Source organism: Ochotona curzoniae, unplaced genomic scaffold, assembly GCF_017591425.1.
Source record: "Ochotona curzoniae isolate NIBS_2020 unplaced genomic scaffold, NIBS_Ocur_1.0 scaffold_3208, whole genome shotgun sequence".
Lineage (NCBI taxonomy): Eukaryota > Metazoa > Chordata > Mammalia > Lagomorpha > Ochotonidae > Ochotona > Ochotona curzoniae.
This window is the reverse complement of record NW_024467106.1, coordinates 30,278,281-30,297,096: the sequence shown is the minus strand read 5'-3', so window position 1 is coordinate 30,297,096 and position 18,816 is coordinate 30,278,281. Positions and strand designations below refer to the sequence as shown.

Below are 18,816 nucleotides of genomic sequence, written 5' to 3'. Positions count from 1 at the left end.
CCTTTCTGTTCCACTCCAGGGGAAATGCATGGTTTGTAAATCAAAAGTCCATCACCCAATTCGCTCAGTCTTAATGGTGCTTTTGCAGCAGCTGAGGGACGTGGCCATGAGCAAGGCAACATGACCTGGCATGAGGAGGGGTGGCCAGCAGCCACTGCCACAAAGACCAGAGGGGTCAGGGTTAGGGCAGGGGAGGCTGCAGTGTGGCCTTTCCCATGGGGGGCCCGGCAGTCAGGGGATGGGGCTCAGAACTGCCAAGCCCCTAGTCGATCCTCTTCAACCAGGCCCAGAGTTGTCCAAAGCTGGAAGGGGAGTGCCTATCCACTGCCTCTTCTATTACTCACCAAGTACACTGCCTGAGGCCCTGTCCCTTTCAGAACTCACTGAGATCCCCTCACAAAACAGATCCGCAGCTGCACATTCTCTCCTAGGGCTGCTTGGGGAAGTGGCAAGACATGCATGCAGTCAGGTTCAGACCAACCCGGACACAGGCTACACAGGACCCTCTGGCTTGAGGTCCTGAGTTGGCAGTGACATTGGAGGTCCTGAGGTCCCCTGTTCTCCAGGAATGGGGCACGAGCACTGAGGAACCACCAGACAATGAAAGTAAGCCTGGGTACCCTGCTCCCCAACCAGGCAAGAGACATTCCCCAGCAGGCCTCTGCCGCAGCCCCTGGGGACCTGGTTGACAGTTGGGGCAAGGGTATAGATCCACACTGTGGCTCCCCCATGAAGATGCTAGAAGGAATCCTGAATTTGGGGATCCCTGGGACTTTCAGGAGGTGGGGCAGACCATGTGCCCGGCTGTCCAATTTTTCCAATCATTTTGCCACCTTGTAAGAAATGTACTTGCCTCAAACCTCTCTGAGGTCAAAAGAACAAAAGGAATCAATTCAACCAGGAATTCTGGTGTTCATGCCTGGAAGCCATCAGAAGCGAGCTCCAAATGGATGACAAGGCCAAGGTTGCAGAGCCAGCTAGCCAAATCACCAGGGAGCTGGTCGGGCCCACCTCTCCAGCCTGGGCCTGATCTATCCTAGGGGCTTTAAGCCTTCTCTACCCTCCTGGGACTGTGTCTCAAACATGGCTTGTTGCCAGCAGTCTGCTGGGAGGGCTTAGTTTACAAGTTGCTCCCCATAGCTTGGAGCCTCCAGAGAGCTGGGGTGGCTGGAGCCACTGGCTGCTAAAGGCAGCACGGTCATTCTGGGGTCTGCCTCTCATCAAGGGCTTCCCCCACTGTCTGGAACCCTGTGGCCACATCCAAGGACTGTTTCCTCTCTGGGAAAGGGTCCCTGCAGCACTGACCTCCCCTTCAAGGGCAACAGTTGTCCAGTTTCCACTGCTGGATCTGCCCTGCCTGAAGATTCTTGCTGTGGGGCCAGAGCCCAGGCAGGACCTAAGAAGGGGTAAGAGATATTTCAGCCCATTTCTGCCACACCCTGAAACAATCTGGGATCCCACTTCCCCCCTGACCTGTGATGCGGGACAAGAGAGATGAGGAAGCAACAGGGAACTGGACAAAGCTGGTGGAAAGTAGGTTGACTTAGCTTTCTTTCAGCCACCCTTCCACACTTGAGGGCCCTTCCATGTTGCAAACACCCTCCTGGCTGTCTCGGCCCCAGCATGCCACATGATTGTGTGCCCTCCCTGGCAGGATGAAGCTATGCCACCTGACCAGCCCAGACATGGCCATTTCCACATCTGCCCACATCTGGCTTGGTGTCTTCCTAAGTGGGAAAAACGAGCAAAGGAGGGTACAGCTCCAGCTCCAGGCCCCCTGGGCCCCCTGGCTGACCGAGAGGGAGTCCATGTCCAGGTTTCGAGCCCAGAGACACCACTGGGCAGCAGTTTGGACAAAAACACCTCAGCAGCATGGCAGAGCTTGAGCAAGGACACTGCCAGGCTCAGCGTTACTAGGACTCACACTGGAATGTCAAAGAAAGTCACCAACCCTGGTCCCCAACAAGCCTCTGGTCTCTTGCTCCTCGTGTTGTGGGCTTGGGGTGGGGGATGATGTATGGTACCCCCAAACTCAGTGGAGAGAGAACAGGGCTCGGAGATCTGAGAACTCACTTCCGTTTTTACCACATGAGCCCCAAAGATCAGCTTCCCCCATCTGGAAAATGAACACCCTTTTGGCCCCATTGGGTGGTTGGTGTTGGAGAAGGGTGGCTAAGCACTATACCATGTCAGTGATGAACACGCTACTCCTAACTAGGGCACTTGGGAAAGGGATGTCGGGTTTGATATGTCACCAGAATTTTCTGGGTTGGGCCAGAGAAAAAACACAAACTCTACAATGCCCTTTTCAAACAGGTCAGAGCTAGGACATGGCTGAAGGCCCATGGGGCCGTGACCGCCCGGTGCAGGCTGCCTGCGGTGATGCACGTGAAGGCCCCAGGCTTGTGTTTTCCATTGTAAATTCTCTGGAATCCAGTTGGCAGCCTTTGGAGCTCTCCTCCCCAGTCCCCAGGAGGGCCCGCGTGGAGGGGCCGAGCTGGTGAGAGTGGGTGTGTGGGAGACAGGAGATCCATGAGCATCCTGTGTGTTTGTGCTTCTGCTGGCGGTCTGGGCACTGAGTGCTTGCCTACCTAATACAAGTTTCATCTGAGGACCAACAAAGCCTCAGAGGATGGCAGCAAGGGCCAGAAGGAAATGGGAGAGGCAAAGGCCAAGTGGATTCGGTGAGGAAGGATGGGAGGAGGCCCAAAAGGCTAGGGCTGTAGACCTCAACACGGCTGCTTCCTACCAGGGGGAGGAGCCAGGCAGCATACCTTCTCCTCCCTTCCCTGGCAGATGGAGGCTGCAGCCAGTTCTGGCTGTATGGGAACTCCACCTTGCCGGGACCTTGTCTCCCCCAGAGGGAGCTAGGGTAAGTCTTTGCCAAGACTTTTCTGATTTCCTGCACCTCTGTATGTCATTTCCCTCTTTGCAGACTCGGCACCTAACCCTGCAATGGCCCAGAAGTGCAGAGTCCACTCCAGGCAACTTCATCACAAGATGGGGAGAGAGTGGCCAGGGCCCCCTGCTCCACCCAGGCAGCTGAGACCCCACAGCTACACACAGAGGTGAGGCTGAGATGTCCAGGATGGACTCTGTCCTCTGTCTCTCTGCCACACTTCTCCATCCACCTAGTCACATGCAAACATGGGACAAATTGCCACAGGGGAAGTCAAGGCTGCACTGCAGTCCAGGTTTGCAGGGACACGTAGCCAGGCTGTTCTGAGTTGGTGAGAGAGAGACTGCAGGAAATAGGAGTCCCTTGGAGAAAACACAATGGTACCTGGCACCCCCACTCCGGGTCTCCACCCTGTGTGCTGCCATCCCCACTGCCCCACCCAAGAGGCTTCCTCCCTTCCCCAAGTTTCCCCCAATGGCTTCCTTTGACCTCCCACCCCCACACTCAGCCACGACCCTGACCACCGTGGCTCCTAGGATCAGTAAGTTACGTGAAATGAGCTATCTGCCCTGACCCCAGCACCTCTGCACGCAGGCACACGCTGAGCTCAGAAGTGCTTGCTGACAGCAGTAGCTGCTTGTGGTCCTTGGTACAGGGGAATGTCCTGGCTAGCCATTGCCTGTGCTGCGTGGTTCAGGCTTGCCCAAAAGTCACTTGCTGGGGTCCTAGAGGGTGGGTGGCACGTCCACAGTGGTGTCCAAAGGGAGCTGAGTCTGGACATGCCTCAGTCCAGTTCGGCGGCTCTCGGGGAGTCGGGAACACCTTGGGTCCACCTTGGCCTGACATTCCAAGTCCCCATGCCACTTGCACTTGGCTGTTGCCACCTCACTCTTGCTCAGCTGCCGAGGATGCTCCCAGACAGGTTCCTGGAGTCCTGTGCTCTGGAAAGGAGCCACTCAAGTCGTGCTGGGACCACGGAGAGGTGGAGGCAGAAGGCAGGGCCTCTCTCCAAAGTGCAGTCACCTTGCGGAGGGGCCTCAGGATCGAGGGGAGGCCAAGCCAGCCCAAGGAGTCAGGGCCTTAGGGAAAGAGGAAGAAGCAGGAGGTTGGGACAGAGGTGGGCAGCAACAGTCTCAGGGCCAGCTCCAGGTCCCACCAGACCAGGGCAGCCAAGGCAGACGGGCTGCTTTGTGCACAGGCTCAAGGTGTCCTGGGTTCAGGATGCAGTCGTGGGCTGGCCAGTTGCTTGGTCCCTGGGCCTGCAGCACAGTAAGTGGGTATTTACACAGGGGCTGGTGAAGCAGCAGCAACAGCAGGTTGTCTGCCTGCCCAGACCCAGGGCTCCACAGGGAAGGACGGACAGACAGCGAGACAGCAGGGGAAGGGGGCAGGGCTGTGGGTGTCTCTAGAACAGTTTGGTGGTTGGCTGAGCCCCAGTCACCATTGGGAGAAGATTGCGAAAGCAGACGAGTGTCCTGAAGTCCAGGGACCTGGGAGTCCCTAGGGGGGGAAGGGAAGGGTGGGGTCTTCAGGCGAGGGGGTTGTTGGAGGACCGTCTTGTGTGGCCCCTCTGGCTGTCAGGGGTGGGAGCTGGGAGGTTCTGGCCCGCAGTGAGATGTGTCAGAAGTGCTTGGTGCCCCCCGGGCTCCGAGGGTCAGTGGCGATCATAGGCAGTGGCGGCCGTAGGCGGGGCAGCTCCTCGGGCGGCCGCGCTGTAATAGTATGGGGAGCCTGGAGGAAGCAAAAGAGAGGCTGCTGAGACGGCGCCCAAGGTCTTCAGTCTACTGCCTCCTTCTTTGTCCTGCTGCTGCATCAGTCCCAGCCACCCTCCTGTAACACCCAACCTGCTCTCCTCGCCACCCAGAGATGCCCAGCTCTGGGGGAGAGACGAATTCCTCTAAGTAGACAGCAGCTAGGGCGCTGTCAGTGGATCCTAGGCCATGTGACTGCTGGGGGACCACAGGAGTGTTGTTGGGAGGGCATTATGACACAATGTGACAGCACCGCAGGGGCAGTCACTTTGCTTAATGTTCACCACCACCCTCTCAAGTAGAACCACAGCTGTACCAGTTACACAGATCAGAAAAATGAGGCCCAGAGAGGTGAGGACTCTGCCCAAGGCCACACAGCTGAGGGAGGTGGAGCAGAGGGAGATATAGAGTGGGGAGGCATCAAGTAGAGTAGGTGGGCATTGGCAGTGTCAGTCCCGTGTCCTGATGCTTGGGACCGTCCCTGCGGGCCAGGACACAAGAGCAGGAAAATCACAGGGGCTACCCCCACCAAAAGGGCCCACCCAAAAGGGCAAGAAATGAAAGCAGGAGCTCCCTAGAAGGCTGGCCACAGCCTGGCCTCAGATCCTCCTCATGTCCCGCCCAGGGCCATACTGCCCAGTGGTCTCGGTGGGGTGGGTACCATGGGGGGGCGAGCAGGGGGATCAGTGTGAAGGCTTACATTCACTGAGAAAAATGGAAACGCCACTTTTCAAAGCACCCAGTCTTCCGGGACCCATTAGGCTCTTAGGTGCAATGAACCTGTCCTTTCTTGTGTCGTTTCGCCTCTCTATTGCACATGATCATCCACTGACCACTGGACACAGTCATTCCCGCTTGCCCTCTCTAATCCCCTTTCGGCTTCCATTCTAATCCTAATTGACTTTCTTCCCACTGGCTGGTTGGTCAGGCCGGGTCAACCTGGGGGAAGACTCTGACGGTATAGGGCTGGATGCAGCAGAGTCACGGCTGCCCCTGGCTGGGCTCACTGTGGGGAGGGCTGCGCTGAGTGTGACAAGGAGCCCTCGGCCTTCATGGTGGCCATTGTTGAACCTCGTTTTGACCGTGTTTCTGCCGAACCACGGCTGAACACGTGGTTCAGCTTCAGCCAGGCCAGCTGATGTGCTAGCGACAAGAACACGAGTGTGTCTGTGTGTGCAGCAGGGCCCCCCACCCTGCACCCTTGGTTCCTGTGGATGGGCAGGAGCACTGAGCAGCCCCAGGATAGGTCTCCATATCCATGCACCGACCCTCAGAGAAAGCAGAAATGACCAGGCTAGGTGCCCCTGGGCTAAATCCCTTGGGACTCTGCTGACCCAGATCCTGAAGGTGCCGTGGGCACAGATAGGCTGGTGGTTGTAATCTGGCCTACAGCTCTCTGCAAGGCTGTGGTGGGCACATGCCTCACTCTTCTGCAGGCAAGCTGGGTCCCTGCTCACCAGGAGGGAGCAGGCTCTGGCATGAATACAGCTGCATGGGAGCTGCTCTCAGGGTAGCCCTGGGATGACCAAAGGCCTGCTGGAACTTCCCAGCTCGCAGACCTGGATAGCTCGCAGGGCTCACCTGTGCTTGTAAGCTGCTCCACAGCGTGGAAGCACTTTCTGCAGCTGCAGAGCCACCCATAATGTTGGCCCACTGGGAGCTGGCAGTCAGAACGCATCCTCCCAGCTTCCCTTGCTGCTAGGGCTCTGCACCATGTGACTTTGAGTGGGAAGGGAAGAATGTGAGGCAGAGGCTGCAGGCTGCAGGGGCAAGGAGCTGAAGGTCATTGCTGACCCACAGGACACTGTGTGCACGGCCTTGTGCTGTTTGTGAGCTGGGCTTCAGCCCCCCACCTGTTACCTCTGGGCACTGCGCAGTCAAACGCTATGCCCCAGGGCCAATGCAGCCACCTCAGGGTCACGTGACTCTCAGAAGGATGCACTCCTGTAGGCTGCTACTCTGTGCATCCCTAGTGCTATGTCCCAGCAGCACTGGCACCCTCATGGCATCCCTCATGGCACCAGGCGTGCTCACTTGTACCTGAGACCCATGTCGAGGGAGGAACTCGCAGGCTCAGGCCCCAAGTCGCCTGCCTTGCCCCACTGTCCTGGCTGCAAGACCTTGGTCTGGGAGGAGTTTGAATGGGTTGGCCCTGATTGCTGGTTCCTGGGCCTGACATCTGGGCCAACTCAATGAGGTCGCTTATGGAAAAACATCAGGGACATGGGACTCTGTGCCTCAATACTCAGAAATGATTTTGATGAGAGCAGAAATCCAGTCTGAGAAGATGTTGACTCTGCAGCTTCGGGTAATCTAGGCCCACCTGTCGGGGGCAGAGGTCACCATCTCCCTCACACGGGGCCCCACAGCACTAACTGGCATTGTTCCCAATTTCATCCACAAGTTTTATGCACCATACACCAATCAGCATTGGGCAGCGCTGGATCCCAAGTGCACGGAGTCAACGATAGCCAGACAGGAAATGTTTGTGCCCAGGTGTCCGGCTTAACCCCTAGCCATGGCTGGGACAGGGTTGGGGGAAGGAGGGCTGGGAGGAGCGGGGCTGAGGCTGGGTACCCTGAGTTAGAAGATGCCAGGTGATTGCTTTTCTGATAAAGTCTGTATTTTTTCAGTCCTGAAATAATGAAGGACCCAGGGAATTAGCAGGCTCTCACTTAAGGAAGCCTTGTTACGCTGGACAGGAAAGCCTGGGTGGCCTCCCAGGACCCTTCCGCCATTGACTACTTCAAGTGGAAGCTGCCAACAGGGTGGGAGGGTGGGGGGTGGAATGGGTGGTGCCCATGGGCTGGCTTCACCCTCCAGGCAGTGAATGACATCGGTGAACCCAGGATCCCTGTTCCAATGTTCTAGAATGCCCAGCCCCATCTGGCATTCCATCTCTTGTTTCATGTGAGTATATTTCAACAAAACCAAAGGCTTTTCTGGGTCTTGTGAGAGTTGACTTAGCCCTGCCTGGTCTTTGGGATAGGCAGAATATGTTGACATTCACAGATGCAGTTGGTTGGCACCTGTCATAGATAGCCCATCAATCTGAGGTTGGAGCAGATGCTGGGCAACAGTTGAGCATTGAGTGGCATCCATGACAGGCCTCTGAACAACCACTAAGTTGGTCCCAGTAATGTCCATGGCAGACATCACTAATCAATCACACAGCCTGAGTTCTCTCCAGGCAGCCACTACCAATTCATCCAAACGGGCATCTTTTCTGCCTCTTTCAGAGTTCCCACCTGAATAAGGACTGATTTCACACTCGGGCAGACGCTTGTACCCACGTGCCCCTGTTCCTCCTGATACCCTTTGCTATTTCTGTTTCCCTCTGTCATTGCCTCTGATCCACGAGACACCGGGGCAGACACACACTGCCTCCCCCCACAAAAGATCCCCCATTTCCATGTGTCAGGGACAAATGCCCCTCACTACCCTTCCCCAGGAACCAGACCCCAGGACGCCCAGGGAACCAGCTGGTGAGAAGGCATGTGTGGGCAGCTGTCAGCCCAGGGGCCCCTTGGCACTACTGCCAGTACTTACCAAGCAGTCCCGGGTTGGGGAACCTCCAGGAGTCGTTGTATGAGGAGTACTGAGGGTGGCTGTAGGGGCTCCCAGAAAACTCACTCCCTGCAGGGCCAGGGCAAGAGAGAGAAAGAGACTGAACGTTAAATCCACCCCCTTTCAGAAAGCCCCAAGTCCCAGCAGCCTGAGTTGCAGGCAGCACTGGTCTCCCCCATTGAGCCTCGGGGACCTGTGGACAGCAGGTTGGGTTCACGTCCTTCATCAAGCAGGGGCTGTCACTGGCTCTGCCAACGTTTCCCCACCAAAACCCTGTATATCATATTCATACCCTGGTGCCCCCATGCACAAGGGGTCCTCTGGGGGGTGTTGGCCCATATCACAGGTGAGAAAACTGACGCTCAGGCTCTCTCACAAAGTGGGCCTTAACACACACAGCCAAGCCCAAAGATGCAGGTGCTCTCCAGTGGCTCTGACCAGAGAAGCCAGGGTGGGCTCAGCTCCAGTGTTGCCCTGTGCATTGTGAATCCAGCAGGGTAAGGATATGAGCTATACAACCAGGCGGTCTTCCTGGAAGGGGAAGGTGGCACTGGGTTGACATGAAGGGACACAAGCCATGGGGTGGGACACAAATGAGGGAATGGACCGAGGTCTTCTGGGGAGTTGGGGAAGGGGCTGGTATGAGAGACCTTGTACATGCTCAGGCAGGAACCATGAAGGCTGCCAGAGGTAGGGTCATTCCTTGTGGTCTGGTCATTCTGAGTGGGGCTGCCTGCCCCTGGCACCTCCTGGACACTCCCTGCAGCCCCAGCAGGGCCCCTTCCTCACCAGCCGGGATGGAAGAGCATGTCTTTCACTGCTTTGCTGTCCTGGACCTGCAGTAGGTGTGGCCTGGCCTGTCTGTCCCCACTGCCCTCTCACCACCACTCCAGTGGCTGGCAGCTTCCTCGCAGAGGCCAGGCTCAGGTCCTGCCTCCAGGCTGCGTCCCCAGTGCCCATCAGCAATATGTACACAGAGGCCTGGGAGCCAGGCACGCAAGACTGACCACTCAGGGGTCTGGAGCACCTGCACCCTCCCCACCCTGGGAGGGGACATCCCTGGGAGGGGCCCCCTGAGGTCCCAGACAGGCCTCCACTGCTCCCCATAGGCCCTCCATAGCATCTTCTGGGCTCTTCCAGCAGGAAGGCAGCCAGAACCAGCGGCATCCCCAACAATGCTCTCTCTCTAGTGGCAAAAATGCCCAGAGAATGGACCACAAAGCTAGGTTGGGCATGGCCAGCTGGGGGTAGGAACAATGAGGCTGGACCTGCTCCTACTCTCGGCTCTGCCAGCATCCTCCCACCTCCACAAGCAACCGTGGGCCAGTGGAGTGCGCACACACACACACACACACACACACACACACACACACACACACACGCCGTTCTTCTCGGGCCTCTCTGGGGGCCACTCCCAGCCTGACAGGCTGAGCCTTCCAATTCTCTGTTTTTTATGCCTCAGTGGTCAGGGTGTCAGGCTCTGGCGTACAGAGGGAGCGCAGTGACAGTGCAGCCCCGTGGCAGCCCAGCCTCTGCATATCCATCAGCACTGCACACCTCCTCCAGGGCAGGGTGGGGGCAGCCTGGAGAGAGGGGACAGCCTCCCACCCACCCTCCCTCCTGTGCGGTGGGTGCTGTGGGCCGCCCCGTCAGAGGCACTTCCTGACAGCGCTGGGCTGGGGCTCTGGGCTAGCGTAGCAACGGCCAACCCCATGGCTCCTTCTGGTGATATTGCTGCTGCTGCTGCTGCTGCCAGGCCAGGCCAGGCCAGGTGCTAAGGCCTCCTCTTTCGGAAAGGCCCCTTGGTCTGCAACACCCACTTCCTCTAACAAGTGCAAGTCTTAGGTCCATCTTGCTGGAGGTAAGTAGTCAGACAGCTGTGCACACATCCTCCACGCCCAGACCGGCACTGGCTGCCGCAAGCTCCCGCTGCTTTCTCAGGAGAGCGAATCTAAGTCAGGCTGCCCGTCATCCTCAACTCTGCCCCCCAGCCTTACAGCACCAAGATCTCAGATGCCCCCCTTCTATGGGAAGCCCTCCATCCTGCACCTGCCCCACAGCACCAGACTGGTCAGATGCCACCTCTACCCACCAGCTGAAGATCTGTTCCCCAACAGACAGTGGCGCCCCCTGGCTGCCCCTGCACCACAATGCAACCCCTCCCCACCTCCACCACCTAGCAGTCCACCTGGTTTTCACCCTCTTAGCGGCTCAGCCCTTCTCTACATCACCTGCTCTGGGATCCCCTTCCAGACCATCACGTTTTACAAGCCCTTCCACCACCACCTCCCTCGCTCTGGTTTTCGTCGCCTTCCAAAGAGCTGAGCACACGCGAGCCTCCCTCTCCTTAGTTCTCTGCCTCTCTCACTCCAGGCACGAGCTCATGTCTCTTTCCCAATCTCCTGGCATCTAGTAGGCACAGATAGCTACTCCCTGAAAGAATAAGTTAATGAATGATGGGGAATGCTTCCAGCGCATACTACTCCAGCCTGGTGAAGGCCAGTACTCCTAGCGTTAGTACCCACTGCCGGGTATACTGAGCACATGGCCAGAGCTGGGCTGGGATGAAGCCAGAAGAACTCAACCCAGGTCTCCCATGTGGGTGGCAGGAGCCCAATCGCCCGAGCCAGCTCTGCTGCCACCAGGAAGCTGGAGTCAGCAGCCAGGCCCTGGTATCAGACCCAGACATCCTGATAAGGTATGGAGGTGTCTGAACCACTAGATTCAGCAGCTGCTCCATATGCGTTTCCCTTGGTGCAATACATTTTGCACTCCAGGCACAGTGCTTTTGCCACTTGTGTGGCCCATAAACTTTCTGAAGTCCCCTGTAAGAGCAGGAAATCTCCCCAAGGCTCAACCTGGGTGCCAGCTCAGGCCAAGGCAGCTGCCACTCAGGGAGCTCCCCGACCTGACATGTTTCTCAATGCCAGCCTGTGGCACTCAGGGCATTGGGTGGATGTCATCCTCAAAGAGCACTTTCACCAAACACCTGCTGTAAACACTTCCACCCTCGGCTCTGCCAGCATCCTCCCACCTCCACAAGCAGCCCCGGGCAGAGTGCACATATCTGGAGCAAGCAGGCTTGAAAGAAGGCACGGCTGGGGCTGGAGCCTGCAGAGGCCAGGCCAGGATGGGGGTGGGGCACACCATGCAGTCCTATGGGGACAAGAGCAGGTGCCCGGGCATGGGCATTCCTGGGGTAATCCTGAGCAGCACGTGCCTAGGTTCTCTCTGCAGAGACCCCTCAACATGGGCACAGGGCAGCTCCATCATAGGGTGAGTGGGGGATCTACAAACTCCTGGAAGAACAAAGTCACCCTCACCCCATGCCACGGGCCCTGGGACGTCAGGAAGATAGGGGAGGATGGATGGTGCCTTCCCGAAGGAGTGGATCTGGCCCTGAGAGTCATTTTATAGTTTGTGCTGAGTTCTTGCAGGAAGGGAAGCCCAGGGTTTGGTTTAGGGTAGGGTGGAGAGGGTTACAGTGCTGTGTGCCAGAAAATGGAAGGGGATTGTGGGGTTGCTTAAAGTGAGGAAGGGAGAGAGAGAAGATGCAAATGGCTCATGGCTGGTTGGTGTGTGTGAAAAGAGCATGTATGCAGCCTCATGCCACATGGGCCTCCTTGGGGGCTGGTGCTGCCTTCCTTTGCCCATGCACCTCGTGGGGCTAGCACAGCTTCCGAGCACCCTGGATCCTGCCTGAGCCACCAGGATGCGTGGGAGCCGTGGGAGGGGGAGCCAATGGCTAGCAGGTGGCAGACACCCCACCGAGGGCTCTGCAGTGTTCCACTGCTTGGCACAGGCAGGTGTCACTGCACCTGAGTTTGGTTTCTGGACACTGGGAGATGCTAGCCAGCTGTGGGCGTTAGCTGAACAAGGTAAAGGGCAGGCATGGGCAGAGGTCAGTGAATGAAGAAGGACAGGTGGGTAGTCTGGAGAGAGGGGTACCAGGGCACACAGGACTAGGTCCCCAGTCCTCGGCTGTAACCAGCAGGACTGAGCGCACAGGTCCTGGCCAGTCACACCCATGGCGTGCCCCTCCCTCCCCTCTGGCCCAGAGCTCCCTATCCCTGTAAGGAAGACAGAACAGAGCCAGGCTCTGCTGCCTGCAGGCTGTATGGTGGGCAGTCACCTCAGTCTCCTCATCTGGAAAATGGGTGAGCTTGAGTATGTGGAGAAAAATGAAAGATATTACCAATTATGACTGATCACTTCTGCCCCTGTGTGGTTTGGCAATAAATCTTCATTGATTCTAGAGAAACCTAAACTCAGAAACTGCTCGCCCCAAGCCCTCAGGCCCCAGATCCTCCTTCCTTAGATCCTGGTGTAGCAAGAAGAAAGAGAAAGAACATGGGGTTGCAGAAATGTCAGAGCCAGAAGCAACCTCACAGCCCATGACATGCAACTCCGTTTACAGACTGGGAAATGGCCACTGAGAAGGGAGGCAGGTGGCAGAGGAGAGGCTCCTGGAGTCTCCCGGAGACCGGAGGTGGGGAGACTGAGAGGCAGGACTGGCGGGATGGGGGCCTTGGAGAGCAAAAGAGGAGGAAGAGTGAGGTCCAAGGAACCAGGCTCCTCATGGGGCACCTGAAGGACTGCTGACCGCTACCCTCAAGCCTGACCAACCCTCAGTCTCTCTCCCTTCCCTGAGCTGGCGGGACCTAGAGCCGTGGCTCCCACCCTCGGCATGCAGATTGAGCCGGGGGTGAGCCACACCCTTCTGAGCTCCCTTCAGCAGTGTCAGGACTGGGATGAAAACAGAGCATTACCATCCCTCGCATCTCCCTGGTCCAGGGCCATGGGGCAGGTGGGGACAGAGCCTGGCTTCTGCCCATGCCAAGGGACAGCTCATTAGCAGCACACAGAGCCTGGAGCACATTCACGGTGAGCACAAGGGACCCGCTGCCTTCCACGCTAGCATGGTCCATGCTTGCTGGCAGTGGCCTTGGCATCCCTGGTTTGGTCTCCTCACAAGTACCAGCACATTCTCCTCCCAGTACCTGGGCCTGTGTGGCACCCACTGAAGTCCACTGTGTGTGTTCACAAGCCTTTTTTCCTTGGTTGGCAAATGTCCTTAGATGGAAATGCACCACTTTGGTGTGGACTTGTGCTACACTCTGACAACTGTGTGAGCCCTTACAGAGACCCAGAGCATCACAAAGTTCTCTCCTACCCCACCAGGGGCCTCCAGGTCAGGCTAACCTGACCATCCCGGGATCTAGTCAAGCCTCCAGCCCCATCACAGACAAAGCGCTCCAACTAATAGCTGGAAGCTCCCAAAGCTACAGAGTGCGTGTTCTCTGCTCAGAGACCGAGGAGAAAGCAAGGTTTGAATCATTTAGTAAAAGTGGGTTTCCCTAAACAGCACTGCCTCCCAGATGTGGACAGTAAAAACCCAAGAGGGCAGCCAGAATGTTCTGGCTAAAAGACAACGCCTACAAGAGCAACAGTCAATGGTGACAAAACGCATGCAGGCAGTGGGATCTTAGTTCTTCTACGCTGCAGGCTCCAAGGTGGCAAGAAGTCCAAGTTCCCTCAAACTCTCACAAGTGACAGGTAAACGAGCTCAGTGTAGCTCTTAATTAACCCAAAACGACACCTGCCAGATGACGGGGATTTGCCGCACGCACCAGGGGCCGACCCCAGCTGCAGATGGCGGCTCCTGCCTCCGCCTGAGACCTTGGCCGACGTTGATTAACATACGGAAAGTCCTTCAAAGTGACTTCCCGGCCAAGTTCTATGTCTCAAGGATGCAGACCCGGGCTCTGAGAGGAAATCTCGGCAGAGAAGGAGAAGCAAAAGGGTGGATCTGAGATTTCCCCATGGCTCTTTTCTTCATGGCATTGTGCAACTAAGCGGCACAGGGTGGCCCAGGGAGCAGTAGGGACACAGCGAGCCGTGACGGGCACAGCTAGCCCTTCCTAAGTACACATGCTTGCACATGTGACTAAGATGCGTACACACAGGTGTGCACACTTGTACATACATGTGTATAATAATACATAAAATACGTGAGGGGGTTTCACAAAGCCCATGGAAAATGCATAGTGTGCAAAAACGGCAGGACTTTAAGATTTTTGCACCATAATGAAACTGCAGTTTAACTGCATTTTGCATGCGCTTTGAGGTATTCCTTTACATGCATGTCAAGGGTGCATATGTATATATGCGTACATGTTTATGTATGTATGCACATGAATGTATACACATGTGTGGGTGCATATATATGTGTGTGGGCACACACTTGTTTTTACATGTACACACACATACACCACCTAGATTCCGGGCTCTGACGGTGCACCTCCCAAGAGACCCCGAGCTAGTCCCTTGTCACCAGGCCTAGCCTTCTCATCTCTAAAAGTGATGTGCATGGGCAAGATTCGAATAAGTGACCGCCCAGGCCTTCCCTCTGCTGTCCGTGAATGCCCACCCTGTAGCCCAGCCCCTCGGCAGGCCAAGGCTCTTCACACGCCCTCCCTCCACAGCCAGATCTCCCCGGCTCCCAAGAGCAAGACGAAAACCTGAGCTTGGGAAAGGTCGGCCCTGTCAACCCGACAGCCCCGCACGCCGGCCATCGATCCGCAGCAGGGAAAACCTCTTCTCCGGCAGCACGGGAGGCCTTCAGAAAGGCAGAGGGAAGTGAAAAACGCAGAGAGAGGGTGGGCATAGGGAGAGGAAGCCGAGCACTGTGGACTTCACAGCTGAGTGGCAGTGCTTGTGCGGGGTGGAGTGGGGGAGCACAGGGACGCTGGACCAGGGCAGGGCTGAGCTCGGGACCGCTTGGCGGATAGTAGGGCAGTCTTGCCTGGCCTCAGTGAAAAAGAGGTCCTTGAGCCCACCAACTGCTGTCCACAACTCCAAAGACCCGATAAAAGGAAACTTCCAGCCATTCAAAATGGAAAGAAGCCCCATGGCTGTGTACTGGTTTCCCCATGGGCCTCCCCTCAGTGGAAGGCAAGGCTGGGGTGCTTGGGCCACACGTGCTGGGCAGCAGAGCAGGGTGTGTCTTGAGTTCCAGGACAGACAACTGAAGCCAGCCCAGCTCCTGGGATGGACTCCCCTGCCTTCTTCCTAGGCCCCTGGCTCCTGTGGGTCATGGGAGAAGCCGTGCTGTGCAATTTTGAGCAGTTCTGATCCAGTGTTAATCTGCTCTCCAGTTGGGGTCAGACCCCAGACTGCCCACCCGCCACATCCAAGCAGTCCAGTCCGCAAGGCCATGTGCAGACCACTCTTTGCAGTCTCTCCAGGGTGCATAACACATGAATTACTTGGACAGAGTCAGGGCCGAGCTGGTGGGGGCGGGGGCACAGGTCCCAGGTCCTGGGAGAGGCTTCTGGGAACATTGTGGTGGTGGGGAAGGAGCCTAACTGGGGGCAGTCAAGGTCCTTCAGGGTCTACTCCGTGACCCGATCTCCCTTCCTGCTGTTAATTCTGTAGTTCCTCTTCCCAGAGAGGACCAAAACCTGACCACTTGCGACTGACAGACCCCCACAAGCCCTGCTGCATGCAGTGTGCCCACCAGGTGTTCCATGACCTGGCCCCTCCCAGAGCTGGGACAGGTGCAGGCATGAGGTCCAGAATAGGGATACATCAGGCCTGGATCCTAGGGGCAGAGAGAACAGGGCACAACCCACAGATGAGAGGGAGGCTGCTGGCCGCAGTCCCCCTGGCTGGGTATGCTCTCTGCCACAGAACTCCAGGATCACTCCACAAGAACGTGACAGTAAATAATTCAAACACAGAAAATAAGTCAGTATAATGCTTTTATAAGGAAGAGGTTTTAAAAAAGACTACTGCAATTATAGCTCAGCAAAGAGCAGGATGAGACTGGAGCTGGACTGGGAAGACAGGAAGGAAGATTTAGGATTTTCCTCTTAGCGCCTTTTCTTGGCATCCACTCAGCCACTGGAATCTGGAAGACCCCCATGTGTTGTGGCAAGCCCCCACCCTGAGGCTGAATGTGCCAGATCCCAGGTACTGCAGGGATCAGCTTGTTCTGTGCTCCTGGAAGAATCCAACCTCCAGATTGATATTCTCCTGGACTACCACATGTTCAGCCTGCTCCAGGTGCATGTGCCCGAGAGCCACAGCACGCTTTCTGACGTGGCAGCATCACAACCAGTGACTGCCAAGGTGGTGCACAGCACAAAGTCACATTTCCCACCCAACGTTGAAGGTGCCTCCCTGACCTCTTCCAAGAAATCTGGGAAAGACCTCCATCACATCTCTTTTGACTTGGATTCCTGCACGCAGGTGATAGGCTCTAGTGGTTCAGTCACCCCGGGGTCTACTGGGTCCCCAGTGGTCTCACTCAGTAGAACCAACGCAGGCCTCCATCCAAAGGAACTCCCCATGCCAAAGGGGATTTTGACTCCCCAGCTAGAGATGTGGGTGTTAATGAGGATGGCCAACGCAGATTTAGAGGCAGGAGGGGAACGTGGAAATGCATTCTGCCCCGAGTATCCAGGAAGCTTCCTGAAGGAGATGCCTACAGTCTGGGCCTTAAAGGGCAATCAAGCTTCACCAGCATGTGTGTTACCATCTACCACCTGCCAGCTGCATTTCAAAGACTGAAAATGCACTGCCCCCTTGTCCAAGCAGAGAATCCCCAGTTCCAATCCCCAGTTTCAGCAGGATGCGGTGTGTCCTGATACAGATTAACCCCTCTCTTCTGATGTCCACCTGCTCACGGGACACCAACTGATACACCCCCAACTCCGACAGCTCCAGCCAGCACTGCGGACGATGTCAGTGGATTTCAACAGCTGGGTGCTAAGTTCTTGCATGGGTACTGGGAGCCAGCAGTGGCTGTCACCCGTGTGTATCCTGGGGGAACTCCTAGGCTGGGAACCAGCAGAGTCTGGTCCTACCTTTAAAACATTTTCCTTTATATACATATACACATTTATTTATTTTACTTGAAAATCAGAGTTAGAGAGAAAAAGAAAGACAGAGATGAAAGATCTTCCATTCCCTGGTTCATCCCCAAATGATCACAATGGCCAGAGCTGGGCTGATCTGGGAGCCAAGAGCCTCTTCCAGGTCTCCCACATAGGTGCAGGGACCCAAGGGCTTGAGGCTTCCTCTGCTGCTTTCCCATAAGCAGGGAGTGGGAGTGGATGTGGAACAGCAGGGACACGAACCAGCACCCATATGGAATGCTGCAGCCACAGACAGAAAATTCGCTTGCTACGCCACTGCACTGGCTGGCTGCAGCCACTTAGCTGAGTGGCCTTGGAGTTCCTGTGTGCGGTGTGACTGTTACAGCCCGCACAGGACTAAACAATCCTGACATGTGTCAAGGTCTGCTAGGGTAACAAAGCACAGAACAAAGTGCTAGAGAAACACGAGGGTGTTGGCTGCCCAGCTCAATCCTCAGGACCCAACACACACTTTGCCGAAAAAATAAAGTTGGGATGGTGGGCCAGGGCTTGTTTATAATAATAATAATAATAATAATAATTTTATTATTATTATATATATTCCCAGAGATTGGTCAGCAAGCATCTAAAGTTCTGGCTTGCAAGGGAAGCCTCGTATTAGGGGTCAGGACCCTTCACCTCATTCTGTCTCTGTGGTTTGGCATATCCCATCTAGTTTCAACTTGTCCTCAGTTTTCTCAAATGGACTGTGGCAGTTGGGAGGCAGACATGACTGGTTCAAGAGATGAGCAGAACCACACTCAGTCTCATCATGTCCTAGGAAACCCTTTTGTGGGTGCATGGACAATTTCCACCCAGGCTGACCGCTAAGATGAAGTCCCCAATCACAGGCCCATGACGACCCCCTCCAGCCCCGATCATCTCAAGACCCTCTTTGGCGGAGGTGGGGTGGGGGGGAGTCTGCTGGGACTTCTCTGGCCCAAAGCCACCTTCCTTCCTTGCCTGTGACCTTGGCCTGCCCTCCAGCAGCCAGGTGTCGGCCTCCCCCTCCCCCACTCCGCAGGCCTGCGCTGAGGCCTCATGTCCCAGCACTGACTAATGAGACAGAGGCGAAGGTGTCACACCTTGCTGGGAAGTCGCAGTGCTAGTCCCGACCTGCACTGCCTGCCATCAAATTTTAATGCTGTTGCTGACATATTTATGGAGCGTCTCACCGAGTGTTGGTGAGCAGACCAGACAAGATTTACCTCCGCAATTACGGCTGCGTTGCGTGCACTTGGCTGTGTGTGTGTGTGTGTCTGTGCACTGGGAGCAGGGCCATCCGGACTGCCACCCGCCCCCAGCCCCATGGCGCCCCAGGAAGGCACTCAATTCTGCACACACCTGTCCTGCCCCCAGCCAGCAGGGCCTGGGGCTGGGGGCAGCGGTGGAGATGAATCAGACACGGTCCCTGCCCACGGAGAGCCCACAGTCGGCGGGAGCGGGCAGCATACACATAAATTAGCTGCCTCCTGGGTGGCCAGCCAGGCAGTGGTGTGTCGGCCACGACAGGCGGGGCGGAGGCAGGCATGGGAGCACCAGCTCTCCTATCAAAGTCGAGGTCAGGATGTGGATGCTGAAGCTGGGGGCTCTGTGGGGGATGGTACAGTGGCCACATTCCCGCCCCCACCCTGGAGAACTCCTGGGTTCCCTCCCCCCCCACCACCCACTGGCCTCA

General features: G+C 56.5%; 1 protein-coding gene across 7 annotated transcripts in view; it reads right to left on the bottom strand.

The window, feature by feature from the left end:
- Positions 1-3,372: 3,372 nt before the first annotated feature.
- PAX5 (paired box 5) overlaps positions 3,373-18,816 on the bottom strand; it is a 156,020-nt gene continuing 140,576 nt past the window's right edge. For 5 of the 7 annotated variants that reach the window (XM_041004431.1, XM_041004432.1, XM_041004434.1 and 2 more), the window contains 2 exons: positions 8,200-8,286; positions 3,373-4,630 (listed from right to left, as the gene is read on the bottom strand). In XM_041004431.1, the coding sequence (XP_040860365.1) occupies positions 4,554-4,630; positions 8,200-8,286 (164 nt within the window). In that variant the 3' untranslated portion in view covers positions 3,373-4,553. The remainder of the gene's footprint in view (positions 4,631-8,199; positions 8,287-18,816) is intronic. The other 2 variants (XM_041004435.1, XM_041004436.1) reach the window with 1 other exon arrangement.